Source organism: Pantherophis guttatus, chromosome 5, assembly GCF_059756535.1.
Source record: "Pantherophis guttatus breed Tessera chromosome 5, ASM5975653v1, whole genome shotgun sequence".
Classification (NCBI taxonomy): Eukaryota; Metazoa; Chordata; class Lepidosauria; order Squamata; family Colubridae; genus Pantherophis; species Pantherophis guttatus.
The window spans coordinates 20071869-20096976 of record NC_142067.1 but is presented as its reverse complement, the minus strand read 5'-3'; the positions used below and the strand labels follow the sequence as shown (position 1 = coordinate 20096976).

Sequence of the window (25108 nt, the reverse complement as noted above, 5' to 3'; positions counted from 1 at the left end):
AAGGAAATATCCTCATTATATTTTTATAAATTTAGAAACCTAAATAAGTAATAGTATTAAGAGCAGTAATAGTAGCTCGTAAATGCTTCTGGAGTTTGACTTACATGAAGGAAGGCTGTCATACAATTCACTAAAGCAATTCTTACAGGAACTGAACATTCTCCTTTATTTGCTAAATGCCTGAAATAGAAAGCATTTTAATAATAAAATATAACCCATTCTTTTAAAAAGTCAAAACTTAAAGTCAAATTTGTTTTTAGGATTTTTGAAATATATGTATAAGTTTTTATTAGATATTTCAAAGGATTTTTGTTAGTTTTTAAATTTTAGAAAAGTTAAATAAACTGTACATTGGCATTGCTAAGGACCATTGTTCAATGACTATTTCTTAAATTTTATTGAAAGATATCTATTGTCACCATTGCAATATTATAGATTGAATTACGTATAAAACTGACTGAATGAATACACTTAAGTTGCAAATCCCAGCTGTTTCAGAACAACTGCCAGTAAAATTAATGGAAATTTCTTGTAAAAATTCAACTTAAGACTCATACTATTAAGAAACATTTAATTGAATTGGTCTCACTGTCTTTAAATACTGAGGATTGAATGCATACATTTAGGACTAAATTTTATTGAAATCAATATGCTTATACTTAAGCATATTTATGATTAATTTTCTTAAACAAATGAAAGAATACCCCAGACAATAAAAATAATTAGTTCTGCACTTACTTCACTATTAAAAATGCTTCATGCTCTGTAATTGTCAATTTACCACCTTCTCTAACATTTTCCCCTATAAAAGAGAGTTGTAGACCAAGAGAAACTTATCTAACTTTGTTGAATTGTGAAACGTTTATGAAACATGTCGTAGTGAGCCTTCAGGAAGATCTTTCCTTCAATCCTTCCCTGATAGCAAATAATTTGGAGTTGAATTTGCACTTAACCTACCAAAATCCTCCAACAACAGTTAAGACTTGACACCGGGCTTCTCTTAGATCTTCAGAATTTCTACTGAAGGTTCCCAAAATATTAATCAATGGAAGAAGATTATGTAATATTGCTGCGCAAACATCTTGATCCCGACGATAAAAGGAACATATATCTCTATAAGAAATAACTAAATATTTGTATCTCAAAATATATATAGCAAATTAATTTTATTAAGCAAGATTATTTTCTTACGGTAGAACTTTGAGTAATGAGACAACATAATCTTCAGGCAAGGGATTTTCTCCTCTGGGAAGTTCCTTCAACAAGACTAAATACTAGTAGAAACCACAATTAAAGATATAATATCAGAAAAGAATAATCCAATGTTTATGGACAATTGTATACTGCATTTATATTTAGCACGTGAGCAAATATATATTGAAGATATAATTCTTTTATAACAGAACAACAGAGTTGGAAGGGACCTTGAAGGTCTTCTAGTCCAACCCCTTGCTCAAGCAGGAAACCCTATACCCATTATGGCGAACCTATGGCACGCATGCCACCATGTCAGTGGGCACGGAAGCTCAGCTCTGACACGCATGTATGCGCTGGCCAGCTAATTTTTGGGCCTTCTGGGCCCACCAAAAGTAGGAAAACAGACTGTTTTTGGCCTCTGGAGGCCTCGGGGGGTGGTGGGGAAGGCCCAGTTTTCTCTCTCCCCAGGCTCCACAGCCTTTCTAGGAGTCTGGGGAGGATGAAAACCGCCTTTCCCACCCGCCAGGAGGCCCTCTCTGGAAACGGTTGGTTTGGCAACTTCTGGTGGGACTGGAAGGCCTGTTTCTTGCTCTCTACAGCTCCAGAGCCTTTCTAGGAACCTGGGGAGGGTGAAAATTGCCTCCCCCGCTCACCCGGAGGCTGAAAACAGCCCATTTGCTGACTTATGGTCCACCGTTTTCAGCCTCCGGCGGGGGTGAGAAAAGCTGTTTTCGCCCTCCCAGACTCCTAGAAAGGCTCTGGAGCCTGGGAAGAGACAAAAACGGGCCTACCAGGCCATTGCATGCTATGAGAGTGGAGAGCATGGGGGTGGTCGCGCGCACATATGTGGGGCACATAGAATTATGGGTGTGGGCACACGCACGCGTGACCACCGCCCCCCACCATGCACCCGGCATGCAATGGCAAAAAGGTTAGCCATCACTGCCCTATACCATTTCAGACAAATGGTTATCCAATCTCTTCTTAAAATCTACTTATACATATATACTTATATAATAGTATGTTATTCAAAAATGTATGATAGATACAAAAATATGATTGATAATATACCAAAAGAATCCTTCAGTTGTCAACATGTGTTTTTTTTAAAGCAGATCTACAGCAGATCTGTATGTTCAATTTTGCAGTGTACAGCTATAACTCTGCACAATGATCCATATCCCAATAACTTCTTGACTAGATAACTACAATGCACTCTACACTGGTACCTCTGAACCAAGTCTGGAAGCTGCATCTAGAATGGAACAGAGCTGTTTGATTTTCAAGAGAAACAGGTCCTGAAATTGCTGCTGTTATCACCTATGAGCCACTAGGCCTAATATAAGCTGCTGAAATTAGTCTATAAAATCCTAAACAGCTAATAACCCAGATATTTACAAGGTAGTCCCAGCTATTACAAGGGTGTCCCACCACAATTTAATTGTGATGGTTTTATTTAAGACTGTGTTATTGTGTGGGTTTTTTGTCACTCTGAATTTCTCTGAAAGAAAGGCTGGTATAGAAATAAAATAAGTTAATAAGTAAAACTCCAACAGCATTAAAAACAGAAGGTTAAACAGAATAATATTATACTCACCACATGTAAATGTAGAGGTTTAATAAAATCAAATGGATTTCCATTTATTAGCACTAAGAGTTTCCTCCAAATTTCGGAACATCTAAAGGGAACTGTTTGTATTGTGGTTGCTGTGGAAGCTATACACAAGAACTTCAAAACATCAAGAAGAAGCAAATCCTGTTTAGATAGATGTTCTTCTGATAATGGACTTGTGGCACCTGTGCAATATTATGATCATATAGAAGCTATGAAAAGACAGCTCTCAAAACTTACAATTAATTATCTGTCAGGAAGCCATAAGCAACTGCATTTAATCAGAATGCATATTCCTTTCTGCTTACCCTCCACCAATCAGCACATTGGCTGTCACATATAGAATGAAATAAAGTAAAAATAGAACAATGCTACAAAAAATGTACTAACATAACATTGGCATGGGAGAAATATAATGGGAATGATCAGCCTGTAGAAGTTTAAAACAGCCAGCTAATTAGTATTTATACTTTGTTTATTTAGATAGGCAACATTGCTCTGCTTTAAGGCTTTTTTTTTTACTGAACAACAAACTCATCACCTCAGTCTTTTCAAAACCTGTCATATGGCAATTTTTTTTTATTAATAATAAAAAAACAAACCAACATAAATACATTAAAACAACATACAAAACATGACAAACATCAATTCAGTCCAATGACTGACTCTTAGAAGTTACTACAACGGTGGGTTATTTTCATATTTCTATTTGTATCTATATCTACATTCACATATTTACATGGTTATATATGTATATATATAATTGACTCGTTTACTTCTATGCATTTCTATTGAATAGTCGAAAATTATCTTTATATTCCTATTTTTGCCTCCAGCCAGCTGTACCATCTTTGCCATACTAAATAGTAATCAGTATCGTCTTTCTCTTGTATTTCTTTTGTGTGCTTATCTAATTCTGCACATTCTGTAATTTTAGCTATTATTTTGTCCTCTGTGGGTAACTGTTCAGATTTCAAATGTTGGGCAAAGAGTATACGTGCTGCTGTGAGGATATGGATGATCAGATATTTTATTTCTTTGGTATATTGTGCTGTGATTATTCCCAATAAAAAGATTTCCGGCCTCATTTCCAGTTTTTGTTTTGTGATTTCTTCAATCATTATTTTAATTTGTTGCCAGTATTGTTTTGCCCTTCGGCATGACCACCAGAGATGATAATATGTCCCTTTCTGTGATTTACATTTCCAGCACATTGGAGACGTATTTGGGAACATCTTGGCCAGGCGCGATTGGCAATTTTATGGCATATGGCAATTTTTCTAAGCATCTCCAAAACAACACATGGGATGAAATATACAAGGTCTTCAACCATTGGATGACAGTACAAGTCTTTGGTTTAGACCACAGTTGTCAAATTCACAGTGTTACATTGCTGTCACATGAAGTTTTGCGACATTTTTTCCCTTTACGGAGCTGGGGTGGTCTACACATTCTAATTACAATTCTGTGTCTATACACTAAATGTAGATGCTTACCTTGATATAGATACTTGATAGTTCTCACTGCCACTAAGGAAAATTTTTATTATGCCCTATTGTATAATTCAATTGGGTGGGTTTCAAAACCCATCATTACCGGTTTACTTGTGGGCGTGCACTCATTTGCGATGCTTCTGTGCATGCGGAGCCTCCCCCCGCCACCGCTACCAGTTTGCCCAATCTGGGGCAAACCGGTTAGCAACCCACCACTGAATTCAATGTATGAGAAGTTATAGGGTTGCTCATATCACAAAAAACATCTTGAGAATCTCCAACAGAAAAAAAATAGAAGACTCTAAACAGATTCCAAAATGGTGAACATCTGCTCTTGTTTAGAAGTAAACTCTTCTAAAGAAGTGTCAGTTGATAAAGAGCACACAAAACTGAGTTCTGAAAGAGACAATCATCGCAAGTATAGGTATTCTTTGCATAGTAATCACAATTAGGACCAGCAACTCAATCACCAAACAGAAAATCATCTTCTTGGACCATGTTACTCCCTTAAGGACCAATTATTGCTTCCTCTTTGGTCCTTAAGGGAGTAACATGGTCCAAGATGAAGCTGTCAATCTTGTGAATGCTATATGGCAGGGGTGTCAAACTGGCGCCCCACGGGGCGGATGCATTCTACGTCCACCCAAGCTCCGCAAATGGGAAAAACGTCACGGAACATCATGTGATGGCAACGTGATGCAGCGAGTTTGACACCCATGCTATATGGCATCACAAAAGCCTTTATTTTATAAATTCTCATACAAATCATTGTATCACAGTAATTTCTGGTGTATTTTTTGAAGTTGCTTCAAGTACCTAAATATTCCTCACTTCCCAAACACATTTTTTCCTAAAAGCATTCAATTACACAAAAATATACATCAAACAGATTGAATATACCTGTCAAGGTATGCAAGTCTCCAACTTCATTCACTTCACCAACTTCACCACACTCATCATCAAATAGATCAATGACTGTTTGGTTTCCCTCTTCCAATCTACTTTCTTCAGGAAAATCTTCCATTAAATCCATTTCTCTGGTTTCACTTGACTTTCCAGTAAAAAACATCTAATAGAAGATATTTATTCATACCATCTCTTATAATGAAAGCAATACATTATAATAAATATGTAATAAATTTATATAAATATAGTTTTATGAATAACATCCATTTACCCCCTCCCTACAAATACCTCTAGATAAAAATTAGACAACATCTATCCATTTGCTAAAATATTGCTTCAGTATAGAAGCTTCACTTCCACATGTTCCTTAATGTTTGAATGTTGGTTGGCTACTTTGTATAATAAGGTTTCCATAAAATGGGGTGTTCGCTAAGAAAGTCATTTTAGAATTCAGTAATTACTATTATAATTTAAGCAATTTAAGCAAAGTAATAGAGCTACGTTTTTCATGTTGACTTCACTTGGCTGGGAAATTTACACAGGAACTAATCTCTATTCAGTTTTCCTGCTTTTAATACCTAAAGCCAATAAAACCAATATAACTACAGTTTAATAATTATATGAAAATTAGTGAAATTTTTCATTGTGCTTTATATAAAACTAGAATAAGCTATTTACAAGGATTTAAATTATTAATGTGCTACGCACCTTGTAACCAATTACTCGATTATTTACTTGGCAGTATTACTGTAATTGAGAAAATAGTGGTAGGCAAGACTAACTGTACTTAGCTAATCCACCACTTGCCAGAGGTAAGTTAATTTTTTTTTATTTTGAGAAGCAAAGAGTGGAAGTAGAGGAAAAACACAGTTGTACAGCTCCTAAGAGGAATATAGACACTGGATATTTATAATTCAAATTGTCCACAACACTTACTCTTCTGCATTAAGTACTGTTCTCTCAAGTAGAATGAACTTTAAAATCTGTGCTTGCTCACATGATGCTTATCTAACTGAAAGAGATTAATTATAGCAATGAAGTACTTCTGCTCCCTGCCACTGATAATGGTGTATAAGTCTTGAAATTGAGTGATATAAGTATAAAGAGAAAAATGTGGAAAAGGACAGAGAAAAATTAGTATTTTCCATTTGTTTAAGGAAAACAAAGGAATCACAGTGTGAATTCAGAACACTGATTAGAATGAGTTCTTCACCTCAGAAATAACATGTTGAGAACAATAAAAGCTGTGTTGCATTGCATATACAGTCTCTGGGAAGGAAACAAATATCACATCATATCTACTCACCAGAAGTTTGCAGATACTTGCAAGATCATTCATCAACTTCGATGTTAACAAATGCAAGAACATAGTAGACAAACTCTTTTTGGGACTATTCTGTTGAAACAGAGTAAGAAGAATAAGAGATAAATATCGCCATCTCTCCTAGACTTCCAGAAAGCTTTGTAAATCTGGCTTTGGTCTAGGGTTTATATTTATTATTTGTACAGTGGCCCCTGTTCTGTTGTGTTTGTTATGTATTTATTATAGCCTGGGTTGTCTTTTTGATTTAATGCTTTTAGCAGTTTTTATCTTTAGTTTTGTATATAGCTCTGCATCTACTGGAGTTGGGCAGCCACTAAATTTAAATACACAAGCAAATAAAAGCAGAAGAAATAATAATTGTAAAATATAATGAAGTATTTGGCTTTTTGCACTGAAAATAATCTGCAATAACCTGTAATCAGTTCCCCATGCATCTTGCAATTCAACCCCACAAGGTCAATACTATGCTGACAATACTTAAGATTGGGAATTTGATTAAATTGCTTTTAATGAGCAGCAAATAGCTCAGGTAAAATGCAAACAACCCAAGTAAAATTACACTAAATGAAAGACTAAATATTATTAAAAAGAAATGTTCAAGCTGTATGATAAAATTTGAAATAAACTGTGATTTGAAAAGCAAGTTTGAGTTTCAGAATCAAACTTCTTTCTTCAAAGCAGTACTGCCTAAATTTCATTGAAGTCAATCTGACTGACTCAGCCTCACAAGAAAAATATCCCTAGTGATTTTAGATCTTATACAATCAGTAATTGAAAGAACAACTTGCAAAAATCTCATTGCACATACTAAAATAAAGCAGTTTCAATATTATATGAAACAATACCTCCATAATTCTCTGCAAAATAACTGGGAGTGTATATGTATATATGGACATTCATGTATAATAAAAATGAACAAATTGGTCTTCTAAATAAGTGACCCACATACAGTATGTTAGTAATAGGCATAAATACAGACATTTCAACTTTGCTCCCACTCAGATTGCCCTACAACCAACAAATTTCTCACCTGGGTACAGTTGCATAAGCAACTTGTGCACTGCAATATTAAATTCCTCAATGAAACAATCCTAGAATCTTCATTTAGCTTGTTTTTAGACTGAGAAATGCTTTCCTCCACATAATTAAAACATAACTGTAAAGAAATAAAATGAAATTATTTTTATAGAAATAAAATGAAATTATTTAAGAGGTTTCATCTCATATATACAGTATATATATATATGAGTATGTACATACATACATACATACACATACATATATGGATATACTGTATATTACCCTTATTCACTGTGTCCATCACTAAGTTTAAACCTGCTAAATAGAACCAACTACAGGGATGGTTCCCAAATCCTGTTGCTGATTCATTTGTGCACGCGCTCGAGGGCAGGTGGGCAGAGCCTTCCGCCGCCACCACTACCGGTTCGCCCGATCCAGTGCAAACCGGTAGCAACCCACCACTGACCAACTACAACTATTAATAAATTAACTGCATTAAGATGTGGCATATTTTGTAATTGTTCAAGATATCTTAATTTCTCAAAAGAATCCCTAAAAAGAGATTGAAAAGGACCAACCTTCAAACTGCATTTATCTACAATTAGTGAATAATATTTTGATAATGAACTCAAATGTTGGTCTATCTACTTAGGCAGTATTATAATTTACATCTGTATGCTGAGTCCAATTATTATCTGTCAAAATTAAAAGTTAAAGACTACAAAGATAAAATGTATGCAAGCCAAAAATGTATTCGCTTAGGCCATATTCATTAGATCCAAAAACTGAATCTCCACATCCAACTGGGAAAATGCAACCAAGCATCATCACTACCTATGTAACTAATGAGAACTGATGCTTCAGGAGAAGTATAAAAATTGTAGACAACTTTTTTCCACATATATATGTGAAGTTGAAGCCCAGAAATAATGTTAAATAAGATTTAATTTTAACCTTCTCATTATCAAAGGCTTAGACAGAATAATAAATCTACTAATCCTTGCTCCTCTGATTCATTAAAGATATAGCACTACTTAAATACTATGCTGTTAAGCTAAATTAATGTTTTCCCCAGAAGCTTTGAATTACAGATAAAGGTCCATAAATGTGAAGTGGATCTGTCAAGGGAAGAACAAAGAAACAAGTGCAATGTATCCAATATTAAAAATTTCTTAGCTTTTTTCAGGTAGGCTTTACTCATGTGTCAATTCTTCGCATGCAAAATCACAAGGCTAAACTACAATGTCTCAGTAAAGACACTGCACTTTCAATTTGTACTCAAGAGGCTTTTTAAGAACAGTAAGTTGAATTAATTTATATTTTACCTCTTAAAATACTGGCTCTTAAATATTATAAGAGCCTTGGTGGCACAGCAGACTAAAGCACTGTTAAGTAACACCAGCTGCCTGCAATTACTGCAAGTTCAAATCTCACAAGGCTCAAGGTTGACTCAGCCTTCCATCCTTTCGAGGTAGGTAAAATGAGGACCCGGTTTGTGGGGGCAATAAGCTGACTTTGTATAAAAAAGAATACCGCTTGGTGGGTGGGTGGGGGGGGCAAAAGCCCTTCTAAGCAGGTATATTCAAAAGTATGAAGGCTATTGCTTAACACATTGTAAGCCGCCCTGAGTCTCCGGAAAAGGGCGACATATAAATCGAACTAATAAATAAATGAATGAATGAATGAATGAATGAATGAATGAATGAATGAATAAATAAATAAATAAATAACAGATTGAACACTTTGCAAAAGCAGTGCAAGTATCAGGTTTTTATTCACTGCTAATTTAATTGATTATGTGCCATCAAGTCAATGTCAACTCTTCAGCAATCATGTAGATGGCTTTTCTCCATGATGATCCTCACCACTGTAACTGAATCTATCTACCTTGTAACTGGTCTTCCTCTTTTTCCTTTTCCAACGTTAAGAGTCTTCTCCAGAGAACTAGATTTTTGCATAATTACTCAATGCATCTACATTCCTAGAGTGCTGGATATATTAATTTCGCAGTATGATTTTGATTAGAAGTTAAGATTTCAGGTACTGAGAATACATGGGAAGATCTGGTTTACCCAATCACACTTTCTTTAAGGTATTTAAAATCTAATTTCCTCTTCTTCACGCCATCTCTTCATAACACTTTCAGATAAGTGGTTAGAACTTTTATAAGAGGATGAAATTTCATTCATGGACAACTGGAGACAATTTAGCTCTCAAGACTCTGGGGACTGTATTTCATATGGGCATTTTATTCATGTTTATATTTTGCAGTAAATATTCTTGAATAATTTTTGTAAGTGTACACATGCAACAACATGCATTCTAGAGTAATTTTGCTACAACATAAATAAAATTGTTTTACTACTGTAGCTATTAAGGAGTTAAGTGGATTTTTGCTTGGTCACCATTACCAAACACTTTGCAAAGCAATACAGCCAGTCCTCAGTTAACGACTACTCATTCAATGACTGTTTGAAGTTATAATGGGAATGAACGAATGAATGAATGGTACTTACAACTGGTCCTCAAAGTTCTGACTATCCCCAAACCCCCATGTTCATTTGGGTACTTGGCAACTTGGCTCATAATTGCAGCATCCCATGGTCATGCAAATGCGTTTTGCAACCTTGCTGGCATCCCACAAGTAGTCAATGCAGGGAAGTCAACAAGTTGCACTGGTTAAGTTTCCCAGACCTGGCAGCAGTCACCCCCAGTTCTGCCATATTGACCACCCATGCATCTGGCAGTGGCTACTTTCCTGCTTACCAGACTGCTGGCAAACCTCCTGGGACTCACAACTTCCTGCTGGCTTCCCCACTGAACGTGCTTTGGAAGTTGGCAGGATATTGCACGGAGGTTCTCACTTAACTCATGATTCTCACTTAATAATGACAACGGGGACTCCCAGGATAATTGTCACTAAGCAATATAGTCATGTGACATTGCACTTCTGACTGCATTGCTTAGCAATGGAAATTCCACTCCCAATTACCATTGTTAAGCAAGGTCTGCCAATAATAAAAACACAGGCACTCTCTTAATGCTTCTCCAAAGGTCACAGAATTCCTTGATCTAATTTGCAAATTCTTTGCTTCCTAGAGCAAACTTGTCGTCTTCTTTCCCTACCATTACTCCATCTGGAGGTTTAAAAGAAGCATATAAAGAGAAGTCTATAAAGGACTAAGAAGAAAAACTATCCAAGATGAAGGTAGAAAATGAATCGAAAAGAGGATGAAATCTGAAGTAGCTCATACACTATAGACATCTTCATGTAATTCTTGAAATTGTATCACAAAGATTAATCTTCATATGAATGCTTCTTCATATCTACTAGGAACAATTACTTGAGTCAAAAAGTTCTACCTTAGCTTTCTGAAAAAAATCCAATTTAAATGCTTCTTCTTCTGTAAGAATGCCAGCATAACAATAGCAGCCAAGAACACCAGTCAGGATACTGGTACAACGCATCAGCTTTTCCACAGATATAGTCTGAAAAATAAACAAACCCACAAAAAAAACATGCTCAATTCACTTGGAACTTAATTTGGATTTTTGGTAAACTAGTATTTTCCAACTGGTCACGGACATTTACATTTGTGGACAAATCAGACCCCTATGGTGAGACTGGTTTGTCCATGAACTTTTTTTTGATTTGAGAGGAAATTGTAAGTGGATTTGCTCTCAAATTGCCACATGTAATCTTGGCCTAAAAACAGTCCACCCATAATCTATTTTATTAATTTTACCAACACCTAAATCTACTCATAAGTATACAGGGAACAAGTCAAGTGACTTTGATAAACCCTCATAATGAACAAAGAACACAATTTTCTTTCTGGCTTACCTCAGGAGAAACGTTGCTAAGTAGCTGGTCTGACATCATCATAAGATTGTGTTTTAAGGTTTCTTCAAGCTTTTGATTGACAACAAGGCAGGAACTAGGTTTGTTTTCTGAGACAGCTGCCATATTTGTAAAAATATTGGTTTCGTTGAAGGTTGTCTGCAGGTAAAAAGCTTCAATTTCTGAAAGACTGGTTTCTTCTTTCTCTTGGTTATGTTCCATGCTTAATAGAATAAAATTTTGTATTTTCATTTATTTATCACTTGTTAATAATCCAATAATAGTTAAACTACCCTTCCACACAGAAAGGCAGAAGTCCCTTGATTTCAGAGATTGGTACATGAAATTTGTGCAGAGTTCACTGCTCAATATACCTATTCAGGCCCAAACTGGTTAGAAAATGGATGACTCAGTTATTAAACCAGAACCATCGTTAACATCAATGTTCAATAATTTATTTTAAACTATGTTTGTGGAGGTTCGGGTAGACCATGACTTACAACCATTCATTTAGTCACAGTTTGAACTTACAACAGCACTGAAAAAAGTGACTTATAACCATGTCACACTTATGTTTCAGTAACTCCATGGTCACATGATCAAAATTCAGACCCTTAGCAACTGGCATGTATTTATGCCAGTTGCAGTGTCCTGAGGTCATGTGAACACCTTTTGTGATCCTTTGACAAGCAAAGTCAATGGCGAAGCCAGATTTACTTACCAACCATGTTATTAACTTAACAACTGCAGTGATTCATTTCACAAATGTGGCAAGAAAGGTCATAAAATGGGGGGAAATTCACTTAACAACTGTCTTGCTTGGCAATGGAAAATTTGGGTTTAATTGTGGTCGTAAGTCAAGGACTGCCTGAACTTTATATCAAAAGGAATGCAAAGTATATGCAAAGAAGGTGACTAAGGCAAAGGTATAGGGCCAGACAATAGTAACAGCCCAGAAGACAAAAAAACTAAGCTGAAAAATCATGTTCAGCCATAATGGGGCTTGCTGGCTTTTAATTTTACATCTAAAATAGCTTTTATGGTTCAAAATGTTGATCCCTATGGCATGTATGACACATATTTAAAAATCCTATTTTAGAGCAATGCATCTAGAACAGAGACAAGCTAAATAGCAGACAACCGGTGTGAGGTAGTGTCTAAAACAGGCATGTCCAACCCACAGAGATAGGAAAATGCCTTCATTAATTTTTTAAAAACATACCATTCTGGTGCATTGTTGAAAAATGCCATTGCTGCTCTACAACTTTTCATAGTCAGACTTACAAGGATTTTCTGTAATTCTAGGTTAGGAAAGTCACTGAAAAAAAACCAAAAAATAACAAACAAACAAAAACAGAATTATTTCATGTTTGAATGCTGCAGTGTTAATAGATTCAATAGAAGATGCCTATAAAGATCTAATTTTACACTGTGCATCAAATATTTGTAGGAAGTATTTGTTTGTTTGACTTTTTTGTTGCCCATCTCACCTATTACTTCCAACATCATCCCCACGAAATCTTTCATAGAATAATCTTTTATAGAACAATCCATCTGTTATTGGAAGGAACAGAGTTTAAACTTTCCACTGAAAGCACTAACTGTGAAGTTAATATATTTTTGATATATTATATTAGGGGTCCCCAACCTCCAAGCTGTGGCCCACTATTCGGAACCAGGGTGCATGCATGCATGCATGTGCAGCTCCACTTGCTCCACTAGTGGAGCTATATGTGCGTGTCAGCCCACTCTTCACATGGCCCAGTTCCCCTCCCCTCCCAGCCAGGCTGCCAAGCTGCAAAAGTTGGGGATTGCTGCATTATATGAAGACAAGACAAATTCAAGAGGTCAATGATACTTGGAAAAATTCATCAGAGGCCAAAAGAAGACAAGGGGGCTAAATGACAGGTGACACAAGCAGGAGCTTACAAGAACTCAAGGAAGCAATTATTGGGAAAAAAATCCTGAAGAAGTGATGTCCATCACAAGCTGAAAATAACTGAATAAGGGCAAAGGGGCAAGATTTAGTTCCATTAGGTCTTGGACTGAAACATTCTCCTCAATTCTAATCTGTGACCAAATATATATCTAGGTATGAAATGCTATTAAGGTTATAATGAGTTAAAAAATATCCTTTCTTTTTTGCTGGATAATCAGGAAAGGGTTACACTCAACAAATGTGGGTTTCAGGTTTCTAAAGAAAGCATACTTGAACTTTTTTTTTACGAGTAATAAATGTCCTAGTGACCATTTCAACAGACTATTGTCAGCCTCTTAGACTTGAAATACATTATATCCTTTTATCTGTGTAGACTATGATATAATACAATGTGCTTTTCAGTTACACAGAAGAAAAAGGATACAAATTGCTAAAAGTTTACAAAATACTAAACCAAATGAAATTAGAATGGAAAAAGTAAAAGAAAAACAATGGGAGGAGGTAGAAGGTGCCAACTCTTTCCTGGTTAGGGCAGGGTGGAACTGAAGTGATATTTTCCAGGACAAGAGCTAAAAAAGAAATCTAAATCCTGGGACCTGTCTTTTGCACTTATAGAAGTTTTCCTCAATATATGTTTGGATATTTTGTTACAAGTGGAAAATATTATATAATCTTCATAAAACACTATGTATTTATATACCATTCAACTGCATAATAACATATGAAAGCAAACTGTTGTGAGATACGTTTGCTCTGCTAAAAGTTCTCATTGTAATGTAGATTTATTACTTTTGTAAACTTGACTTCAAACCAATTATTTGTTACAAGTTGTTAAAACTAAGAACATTTTAAGGCAAAGTGATTTAAATTCTAACCCATTATGAAATTTCAGCAAAGTAATGCTCTAAACTCACTTACCAAAGTGAAATTAAAAACAAATAAACATAGAGAACTTTGATTTCGTCCAATGAACAACTAATTCTTTTTAGGTTCCTTGATTTCCTGGACATACCTGCACAAAACTGGAGGGAGTTCCATACTGTCTTCCATAACTTCTTCCACATTGCAGAAGAGAAGCCATTTCACAACTTGTTCTTTTAGTGTATAAGTTGCATTTCCTTCCCAATCATTCTGAAACGATCTAGTTTTTAAAGTTTCTGGTATTTCCAAAGCTGTCATTGCTGATGCTAAACACTGTACAGCAAAACTAACAAATAATAACAATAAGTACAAGCACTTGATTTGCAGCTCTAATATTCATATAACGTCCCAGTGTGTGAATTCAGGCTCCAATATTTTTCTCCCCTGGCCAAAACCACATCAAGTTTAATCAAGATTTCACCAATTAGAATTGGAATGGTAACTAGAATTTTAAATGGGTTTGTAAAATCTAAAAACATATTTGATAAATAAATAAAGAATGGTTAGATACCCAAATTATTCAGAACACCATATGAGCACATGCTTATTATTCTAAGATGTCTGGTAGAAGTTACAATAATGCTAAAATCACTCTCCTCCATTTGTACCACTACTTATGCTAAACAGAACTAATGATTGAAAACAATTTACTAAATATAAAATTTAGAAATTTTAATTAAATTTCTACTGCTTGTAGTGCAAGGGCAGACCATTTAATAATGTTACATGTTTTGAATTACATCTGTCATAATGTTTCATCATTGGCCAGAATAAAAAGAGTTGAAACCTCTGGAGGACATGAGTTGCTTATGGTAGATTACTCCTTTACAATTAACATACAATTAATAAGAGTATCAAAAAGTTTCATTTTACCTTGATGGCTTGCATACAGAACCTGCAAATATCCTCCAAATTTCCCTGTCCATTGTTATTAAATTTCTTTGAAATAGAACTCCAAGCAATTCAAAGCTTTCCATTTCAGTTTGTCGAAGGTTTAGACTTCGATCTACCAGAGACCAAATTTTGGACCATGTTCGCTGCAGTTCAAACTTCTGTGTGATATTGAGATCTACTTTTTGGCTTTGACACCGAGCAACCTCTTTAAGACATCTTAATACATAAGGGGTCCGTTCTCCTCGACGTTGCTCTAGTAATAATTGGCAAAGTATATTAAGTAAATTAGTCAACTCATTGTCAGGAAGACTCCTTGGGTACTTGGATACTAATCTGGTGGTAATCTGCAGCCTTGAAAACAAAACACCAAAGATTATTAAGAGGACATTAATAATAGACACGTTTCAGAAATAAACCAAATTGTTTTTCTTTAATTTTCATTTACCAGGGTATGACATCAAAACTATTCTGTGATTTTTGCAAGTGTTCTTGAATCACTTCCCATCCTAATTCAATTTTTCTACGTTTTGATGGTCCTTCTCCATCTCCATCTTCTTGTTGAGTAATTGCATATGACTGGGTTACATCTAAGACTTTGGCGTCTTCAGTAAATACCTTATTTTAAAAAAAGACATTTAAAGAATTAAAGAGAAATACTGCTACATATTTTACAACACATGGCAGTTCACAAAAAATATTAAGACCATGAAATAGGCAATCCATTGCCACTAGGTAAACCCCATCTCCATAATAATAGCTAGAATAACTTCAGATCATACTGGCAAATTTAAATTCCCATGATTTTCTATAAATTTTGTAGTAAACTAAAAAAAAAAATGAATTATTAAGTTTCCATAAGGCTTAACAAATCAATTTTGCCCCTTAAAACCTTCCTGTTTTTAAAAAAGCTGAAAATGTCAGCTCTCATTAACAACGGACTATCATCAGCCACATCCTCTGGAAGTCTTGAAGACTTTTCTTTTTAATCAGTTAAGAAAAAAAGGTTTCCCAACTGTAAAGATCAAGCAGATAGATCTCCTTTGTACTGCCCTAGTGTGGTACTCTGTTAGGTTACACAAAAACCCAACTTGGAATAACCATATGAAAGTATAGTGACAGCTTACCTGGTGACAAGAATCAGCCATTAACTCAACCAGGTTGTCCTTTAGAACAATACTGTGAGAGCCTGAAGAATATTTTCCTCGGTTGCTAATAAGAGTTATCTCATTAGCTAACAGATCATATAGGTTGTATAAAGTATTTTGCCATTTTGCTGAGCTATATGCGCCTGTTTGTACAAGATTTAGAAAAAAATAATTTTGTAAAAGAAAAGATATGAATTTTAGAGTTGATTATTAATTAGCAACACATACATGTCTGTTAAAATGATTAAAAAAAATTTAAAATACTTAAGCAAGCAATACTGTGAAAAATTATGACATATGAAAATAGATACAGACAGTCCCAGATCAATTCTGGATTAAGCTGGATTCCTGGTAATTAAATGTAGAGAGAGCCTATTTGGTGTAACGGTTAAAGCATCAAGCTAAAGAATGACAGATCATGAGTTCTAGTCATGTCTTAGACATGAAGCCAGCTAGGTGGCCTTGGGCCAGTCACTGTGCCTCAGCTCTAGGAAGTAGACAATGGCAAGCCACTTCCAAAATCTTGCCGAGAAAACTGCAGGGACTTAGAAAGACAGATCAGTGCACAGATGGTTTGCATTATCTTTTTCCAGAATACTTTCCATTTTAATTTGATGATTTCCTGATTATCTCTTTTACAAAACATTGATCAGGCCCACCAAACAAGTTGAACAGGTTGACCCAGAATCCTCCAAAACATTTTCAGTGCCAAAATACAAAAATTACATAAAGCCCTTTGTTATTTCAAAGCTTTCCATGTACCTTCTTCCTGAGTTTTAGCTCCATTTGGATGATGAACACAAATCTGAAACTGAACAAATTGAATGATCTGCTTCTTCAAAGCATCTTTTGGTTTGTACTGAGCCCATATAAAAAGCATAGTTGATAGAATTTCCTCTCCTGTTTTGCAAACTTGCATGCGGTAATTCATCGCATAAATGGGGAGAAACACATTAATGGCTGCAAAAATGTGTTCGAGGCCTGCAAGGTTTCTTTCTTCCCTACAATAGAAATAAAGCATATTTTTATCAGATACTAAAGAATCCAATCACAGGAACTATGATTAAGCTTGGAACTACAATATATTTTATTTGTTTGTTCCTTTCTCTATAGTAGCATTGGTAAAGGTAAAAGGTAAAGGTTCCCCTTGCACATAAGTGCTAGTCGTTCCCAACTCTAGGGGGCGGTGCTCATCTCCGTTTCAAAGCCGAAGAGCCAGCGCTTTCTGAAGACGTCTCAGTGATCATGTGGCCGGCATGACTAAACGCGAAAGGCGCACGGAGCGCTGTTACCTTCCCACCAAAGGTGGTCCCTATTTTTCTACTTGCATTTTTTATGTGCTTTTGAACTACTAGGTTGGCAGAATCTGGGACAAGTAACAGGAGTAGCATACACCATGACAATTATTACTGTAAATGCAGCATTATCAGGATCCAGAGGAGTCATACGCATGATAAAACTTTAGAAAATATTAGAGTTATTCAAAACTGCTACTGAGAGATCAGCAATTTCAAATAATTCCATAGCTGTCTAGTCACTTTTTATTGTCAGGAAAAGAAAGGTGCCTGTAGATTATGACTATAGAACTCACTAAATGTAATACATTCTACCTTTCAGAAAAGATCAAACAGAAATTATAATACATCCTGAATTTAGAAGAAGCTTTTTATAAACTACTTCACTGGACTAAGCAGGTATCAAGACCACAATTCTTCATGAGTAGAAGCAAACTTTAAAGACATTTTATTTAATAAAGAGTTCCAATTTTTAAAATTTAAAATAGAAACAGGAGAAAAAAAACAATTACAAAAACTGGAAATATTTGACCTATCAGAATGATACAGAAAATATTTAAATGTTAAAATGAGCTCAGCAGTTATCAGATTAATGAAAAATTAAGTTCAAAAGATGTTTAGTAAGGTATCATTTTACATACAAATTTAACTCAGCAAAAGAAAATGCTATTTACCTTGCACGATGTATAACTTTTGAGAAGACATTCAAAATATCTGAATTGAACTTGTCAGTTTGGAAACAGAGGCCTCTAGTTAATGTATAGATTATTCTAGCCACCAAAACTTTGTTAACATCTCCAGAAGGATTGAGAAATAATTTGAAGTACAGATTTTGAAGATCTAGAGGAGCAATCAAATTCATTAATGAGATTATAAATAATTGACAGCATAACTAAACATCTTGCATGCTTTCAACTATTCATTCTTGTATGTCAGAGATGGATTTCTTTTAAATGAGTTGCATTTTATTTATATTTAAAACTCAAGGAATTACAAGAATAGATCTAGTGACACCACAATGAACCTATAATTCGGGGCCATATATTATTTTGGTTGTTTGAAAGGAATTTTAGTAAGTAACACAGCCAGCAACCTTTATTTGAGCAAAAGAATATTTTTCTGATTTATAATAAAGTCAGTTCAATTAATAAAACCAGATTAAAATCTGATTAACAAGAAAACAAGAAAAGTTTATCAACAAGAAAACATTGTTGTTTGGGATGTGTAATTCTTTGGATCCAAAACCAAAAAAATTGTATATACAACTTTCAAGAGCCTTTGTAGGCATAGAGACTCTGTCCTTGATACTACTACCAAAGCACCTTTCCTACTTTGAATAGAAATAGTTGCATTTACCCAAGTATATTATACTTAAATGTAACTTTACATGTAACTTAGAAATTAATAACATCCAAGCAATATATAATAATTTAATAAATCAAATTAAGCAGAACTCTCAGGAAATATAAAAATATGAGCTGGATAGTGACACATTCAGTGACAGAGGCAATTAACAGACGATAGGTATTCTGTTTTTGATTGGTAGAAAATTCATCTCCCCCAAACAGTAATTTATGCAGTCACAATATTCAAACTTTGTCCTCCATATGTTAGTGATAGTACTTTATGGAAGTCAAAGTCATATTGCCTCAATTTGCCTCTGGGCATGTCCACCACATTAGCCCAGCACCTGGATTCTTTTCTTCAGCCTTGGACATTTTTAGATATAAAGATTTACTTACTTACAGACAAGAGGGAATTGAAAGGGAAACAAGAAATGGAAGAACAAGGGATTGTGATAGACTGGTACACACATATGCAAATACAAGCAAGATATGAAAAAGATGCAAATTATATGATTTTTATTTAGAAATGACAGATTTGGATAAGATACTCATGGGAACAGAAGATAAAATAATTTTAAAAATCTATAGTTTTCTGCTTAGTATGGAATTAGAGGAAGAACAAGTAAAGGAAACAATGATTGCTTGGGCAAAAAATTGTGGATGTTCAATTGAGCTCGATAGATGGCAACAGATATGGGAAAGGACAATGTCCACTGCATATAAAGAGAATCAATATAAAATGTTTTATAGATGGCATATGCCTCCGGAAAAATTGGCAAAAATGTTTAAAGACAAATCAGCTAAATGTTGGAAATGCCACCAAATACCAGGGTCTTATTATCATATGTGATGGACATGCCCAGAAGCTAGACTATTGGAGCAGAATTAAGACATGGTTAGAAGAAATGATCCAACAACATATTGATTTAAAACTGAGCTGTTCCTATTGGGTATACTACCAGAGAAAATTAGTAAAGAATATACTTGATTATACAAATAATAACTGCAGCAAGGATAGTATTTGCGCAAAGATGGAAAGAGGAAGTAATTAAAAAAATCTTAGATTGTGCAGAAATGAACAGATTAACTTTGATGATTAAAGAGAGAGAGAATACGGACTATTATAAGATATGGGGGAAATTTTATGATTGGTTAAAAGAGAGATATAAAAATTGTGATAATTAAATAAGGAGAATGTTAAATTAAATGTATTGTAATTTAGGGGGAAATATCGCAACAGAGAAATGGAAATTATCAAGGAGAAATGAAGATAGGAGGAGGAATAAAAAGAAGAAGTCACAGAAGAAACACCGAGAAGACACACGAAGGATTGATGTATTATGTGCTTGTTTGTTTAAAAAAAACCTTTTATATAAAAAAAAATATTAAACAAGAGTCACATCTACAAACCTGACCACTGTTGTGGAGATATTTCACACCAATATTTCCTCACTTTAAGAACATCCTTAAATAATATGCTATTACAATCGGCCCCATAAATAGCATATCTTGATGAGTCGTTTATTGTGTCTATTACATAATTCAGAAGCTCTTGACATTTTATTCTGGGGGCTCCTGTGTAGGAACAAAAGATATAAATGAGCTTTTAGCAAAATAGAAACAGTATATTTGCAAGTTAAATTTGAAAAGATTCACTATATCTGCAAAGCTTAAAAGAATAATGTTCTTTAGATGTATAATGATAGATATATAAATTATAAGTGTATATTTCATGGAATGGAAATATAAAATCATGTCCAAAATCTATTCATATTCCCAAACAAAATAAAAACAATAATTTTTGCAACCTGTGTATCTTTTGAACCTTTGCAAAGGTACAATATAATTCTTGGTTTCATAATTTTATTGTATTATGATTTTTAAAATGTTTAATATTTTGCCTTAAAAACAAATAAATGGCAATCTAGACATTCCAATTCTCCAAACTGAGAATACAGAATGCAAAATCAATTTGAATTTTATTTTATAACAATTACAAATTACATTCCTGCCAATTTTTGCCACCAATCTTCCTGCAAAACTATATTTTACCAAGGATAAAAAAGTGGAGCAGCTCCCAACTGCCAAAAAGCCAAGCATCCTTTTTTTCATTTAATTTATTATATTACACCAGCTTTTTATCCACAGGATTTTCATTATATAACTTACCACCAACAATTAACAGTCTAAAGTAAAATATAAACAAGTATAAATCATTACAACTGACACAATCTCCATTATTTATTATTAGACAGATATTGTCTCAACAACTCTTTAAAGCTTTAAGTATTTTTACAAGATACTCACTTTTATTGGCACACATGATGAAATACTTAACCAAACTACTGATCTGTTTCATCTTTTTCTCTCGTGTTGCTTGGGTTGATGCAGAGGTATTTGGTTTTGCTAGTCTGACACTCTCAACCTCTTTCTGAATATATTTCTGCAAAAACCTGCAAAAACAATAAAAAGATACTATTAATAGATACATAAGCTATTTAAACAAAAATGCAATCACATATTTCAGTATACATTATTGTCCAATACTGCCAGCTCTTTTACTATCAAAGTGCCATCTAATTCTCCACTACCTGCATTTTGGCCAAATAATAAATCCACCTGGATAACTAATTACACATGAAATAAATGTTCTACTCACTTTGCACCACATTTTTCAGGGTGAAGTATAGTTTTATACATGGTATTGGTAAAAAAAGTACTGGCAATAAAGTTGCAGGCAACCAGGCAATGAGACTAAGAAAAGTGAGAGATGATCCAGTAATCTGGTTAAGGACAGATAGTCCTTAACATATGACCACAATGGAGCCTGTCCATTACAGTTGCATGTCTTAAGAGTGGTTAAGCTAAATGGCTTCACTTAACAACCCTCACTTCCTGCTCTCCCTATTATGTCCATTAAATGATGGTGTGGATCATTAAGTGAAGAATCAGTGTCCTCCCAAAAACACTATGCTTTATTTCCTACTCATTGGGTCCCCAGTCTTTCTCCTCCCTTCCGGGTCCCTGAAGGCCTTTCCCCCTCTCCCACTGGTTCCCTGCAGGCATTAGACCCGATTCCCACCCCACCACAGAATTAAATCACCTTATCTGTTCATCTGGGGAGGAACTGTTGGAAATTTCCCTTAATAAGAAATCTGTATGTGTGCATGTGTATTTAGACCCACCTACTGCATCTGAGGGAATCCATTTTAGGTTTTTTTCTATTTTACTTTGCTTAGGTTTTTATTCCTTTTTGTTTTGATGTTTTATTTCTCTGTCTTTTATTGTATGCTGCCCACAGTTCTTTGGGATCAAGATAGGCTATAAAACTATTGTCAATAATCTATGAATTCTGGCTGAAGTGGTCTAAATGATTGCTTCCAACTCTATTATTTTATTATTTATTTATAAGGGGGGGGAGAGGGCATTTTGATATACAATAAATATCTTACCTGAATACAGCATCCCAGTTCATCTGCTTTCTCTGTTTGGAATCAGAATTCCGATCCAGCTGCTGAACTGTTTCTGGATCACAGATAAGACGCCTGAACTTCTCAATTTCCTTCTGCATTTGTACAGAAACACAAAAAATATATAATACTCCTTTACCGTAATGTCATATTTTTGAAAAGGAATTAAGCTTACCTTTCTTTCCATAGCTTTGTCACTTCCAAGCTGATGACAGCAATTCAGCAGATCATGAATTGCAAGATTCATGGTTCAACCAAGGTGTTGTGAATGCACATCCAATATGAACCTAAGTTTGGAAAATTAAAATTTGTAAGGTTAATAACAAAATGTAAGAACTTCACTGAATTAATCTATTTAAAATACTTGAGCTAGCAAAAGGCATTACTTCCAAAACATACACCCATCTTTTCACTAAGTTGACTGTTCTTCAAACAGGAAAGTATTTTCACCCATATCATGATAACCCATTTCATATAAATTAAATGATTAAAATAAAAATTTAAAAATAAATATTTAAAATATTTTACCTACTACACATAGTTTCTTAGGAATGATTATTTCTGGTTATTTGATAGATTCTGGAGAACAGACAACCCTAGATTTTTGCCTACATTGTTAAGAACCTTTTTTATATATAATGGTACAATTTGCATAAATGTGAGCATCTTTGAGATTGTCATTATTCATTCATTTTTGTTTTTTCACCCTCTCACGCTTCTTTTCCTAGCATTCCAAGCAAATACATAGCACACTACCCTACATATAATTTAACCTTAAATCCGTGGAATTCAGCACTTTATACAGAAGTAAAGATATCTAAAACCTCCATGTTTCTCCTGCTCTCCAAGGCAGGGGAAAGTTGGAATTCCAAGCCCTGCAGTTTTTTGGCAATCCTCCCCCCCCGAAATAGTTTGCGACTGCCACCTTCCTAAAGCTGAAAGAAAGAGACCAGCCCAACCAATGTCGCCTAGCTAAGGCGGGGACTAGAATTCACCATCTCCCAAGTTCTAGCCTCATATGCCTTAACCACTACACCAAGTCACCCTCAACTACAATTCCAAACCATCCTTTTACGACTGTCCCTGTCGGGCTGGGATGATGGGAGTTGCATTCCCACGAGCTGCGGGAGAAAGCTAAGTCGGGGAAGCCAACGCAGTTCTAGGCTGCATAAACAGAGGGATAGAATCAAGATCACGTGAAGTGTTAATACCACTTCATAATGCCTCGATAAGGCCACACTTGGAATACTGCATTCAGTTTTGGTTGCCACGATGTAAAAAAGATTTTGAGACTCTAGAAAGAGTGCAGAGAAAAGCAACAAAGATGATTAGGGGACTGGAGTTTAAAACATATGAAGAACGGTTGCAGGAACTGGATATGGCTAGTGCAGGGGTGAAATCCAGCAGGTTCTGACAGGTTCTGGAGAACCGGTAGCGGAAATTTTGAATAGTTTGGAGAACTGGCAAATACCATCTCTGGCTGCCCCCAGAGTGGGGTGGGAATGGAGATTTTGCAGTATCCTTTACCTGGAGTGGGGTGGGAATGGAGATTTTGCAGTATCCTTCCCCTGCCACGCCCAGCACGCCACGCCCAGTAGTAAAAAAAATTGGATTTCACCACAGGTCTAGTCTGATGAAAAGAAGGGCTGGGGTAACATAATAGCAGTGTTCCACTATCTCAGGGGTTGCCACAAAGAAGAGGGAGTCAAGCTATTCTCCAAAGCACCTGAGGGCAGGACAAGAAGCAAAGGGTGAAAACTAATCAAGGAGAAAAGCAACTTAGAACTAAGGAGAAATTTCCTGACAATTAGAACAATTAATTAGTGGAACAACTTGCCTCCAGAAGTTGTGAATGCTCCAACACTGGAAGTTTTTAAGAAGTGGTTGGATAACCATTTGTCTGAAGTGGTGTAGGGCAGAGGTCTTCAAACTTGGCAGCTTTAAGACTTGCGGACTTCAACAAGTGCACCAAAACTTTAACCTAAGACTGTCTACTGTTGACCTCACCCCATTCCTAAGAGGTCTGTAAGGAGCGTGCGTAAGAGCACCAGCGTCCCTACCGTCCCTGTCCTAATGTTCCCTTTAATTATACTCATTTTATGTATTCAATTCATGCTTATACTTATATATATTGTCTAATATGTACTCGACAAAAATAAATAAATAAATAAATAAATAAATAAATAAATAAATAAATAAATAAAAGTTTGAAGACCTCTGGTGTAGGGTTTCCTGCCTAAGCAGAGGGTTGGACTAGAAGACCTCTAAGGTCCCGTCCAGCCCTTGTTATTCTATTCTATGAGAGAGATTGAGGCGATGTTTTCATTCGCTCGAGGAAAGAGAGAGAGAGACACGAAACTGAATAGGCGGCAAAGCCCCCCCCCTAGAAACACGAGAACGCCTCAAGGGAGGCTCGCGCGGGAAAGCAAAGAGCGGACCTGAAATGTCACCCGCTGAGGGGAGGGGGGGGTGGGGCCGTCTCGTGAGGTGGGCCAACGTTCTCTCCGGGGGGCCCCCTCAGGCGCGCGCTCGGGCCGCTCCGAACGCTTCCATCGCCCACGTGGCTTCACGAAAAGAAACAAAAACCAAACAGCCGCCGCGAGAACTGAGAAGCGGGAAACATTTTCACGCCCGTCCCCATCCGGAAGCGGAAAAGCGTTTGTTGTGGCTCTTCGGATCGGAAGCCTCGAAGCGACAGGGGAGGC

The 25108-nt window shown here is 35.5% G+C and overlaps 1 protein-coding gene across 1 annotated transcript in view; it reads right to left on the bottom strand.

Moving 5' to 3' along the window:
* The window catches only part of ATM (ATM serine/threonine kinase), a 65294-nt gene extending 40195 nt beyond the window's left edge, over positions 1 to 25099 (bottom strand). The window contains exons 1-21 of the mRNA XM_034409572.3: positions 24842 to 25099; positions 22579 to 22690; positions 22386 to 22498; positions 21241 to 21386; positions 20344 to 20508; positions 18262 to 18427; positions 17055 to 17293; positions 16272 to 16435; positions 15593 to 15762; positions 15127 to 15498; positions 14345 to 14539; positions 12616 to 12711; positions 11397 to 11616; positions 10916 to 11041; positions 7563 to 7688; positions 6515 to 6604; positions 5203 to 5371; positions 2795 to 2994; positions 1192 to 1274; positions 958 to 1113; positions 105 to 180 (exon numbers count right to left, since the gene is read on the bottom strand). Coding sequence (XP_034265463.2) covers positions 105 to 180; positions 958 to 1113; positions 1192 to 1274; positions 2795 to 2994; positions 5203 to 5371; positions 6515 to 6604; positions 7563 to 7688; positions 10916 to 11041; positions 11397 to 11616; positions 12616 to 12711; positions 14345 to 14539; positions 15127 to 15498; positions 15593 to 15762; positions 16272 to 16435; positions 17055 to 17293; positions 18262 to 18427; positions 20344 to 20508; positions 21241 to 21386; positions 22386 to 22498; positions 22579 to 22650 — 3144 coding nt within the window. The 5' untranslated portion in view covers positions 22651 to 22690; positions 24842 to 25099. The remainder of the gene's footprint in view (positions 1 to 104; positions 181 to 957; positions 1114 to 1191; positions 1275 to 2794; positions 2995 to 5202; positions 5372 to 6514; positions 6605 to 7562; positions 7689 to 10915; positions 11042 to 11396; positions 11617 to 12615; positions 12712 to 14344; positions 14540 to 15126; positions 15499 to 15592; positions 15763 to 16271; positions 16436 to 17054; positions 17294 to 18261; positions 18428 to 20343; positions 20509 to 21240; positions 21387 to 22385; positions 22499 to 22578; positions 22691 to 24841) is intronic.
* Positions 25100 to 25108: the final 9 nt, after the last annotated feature.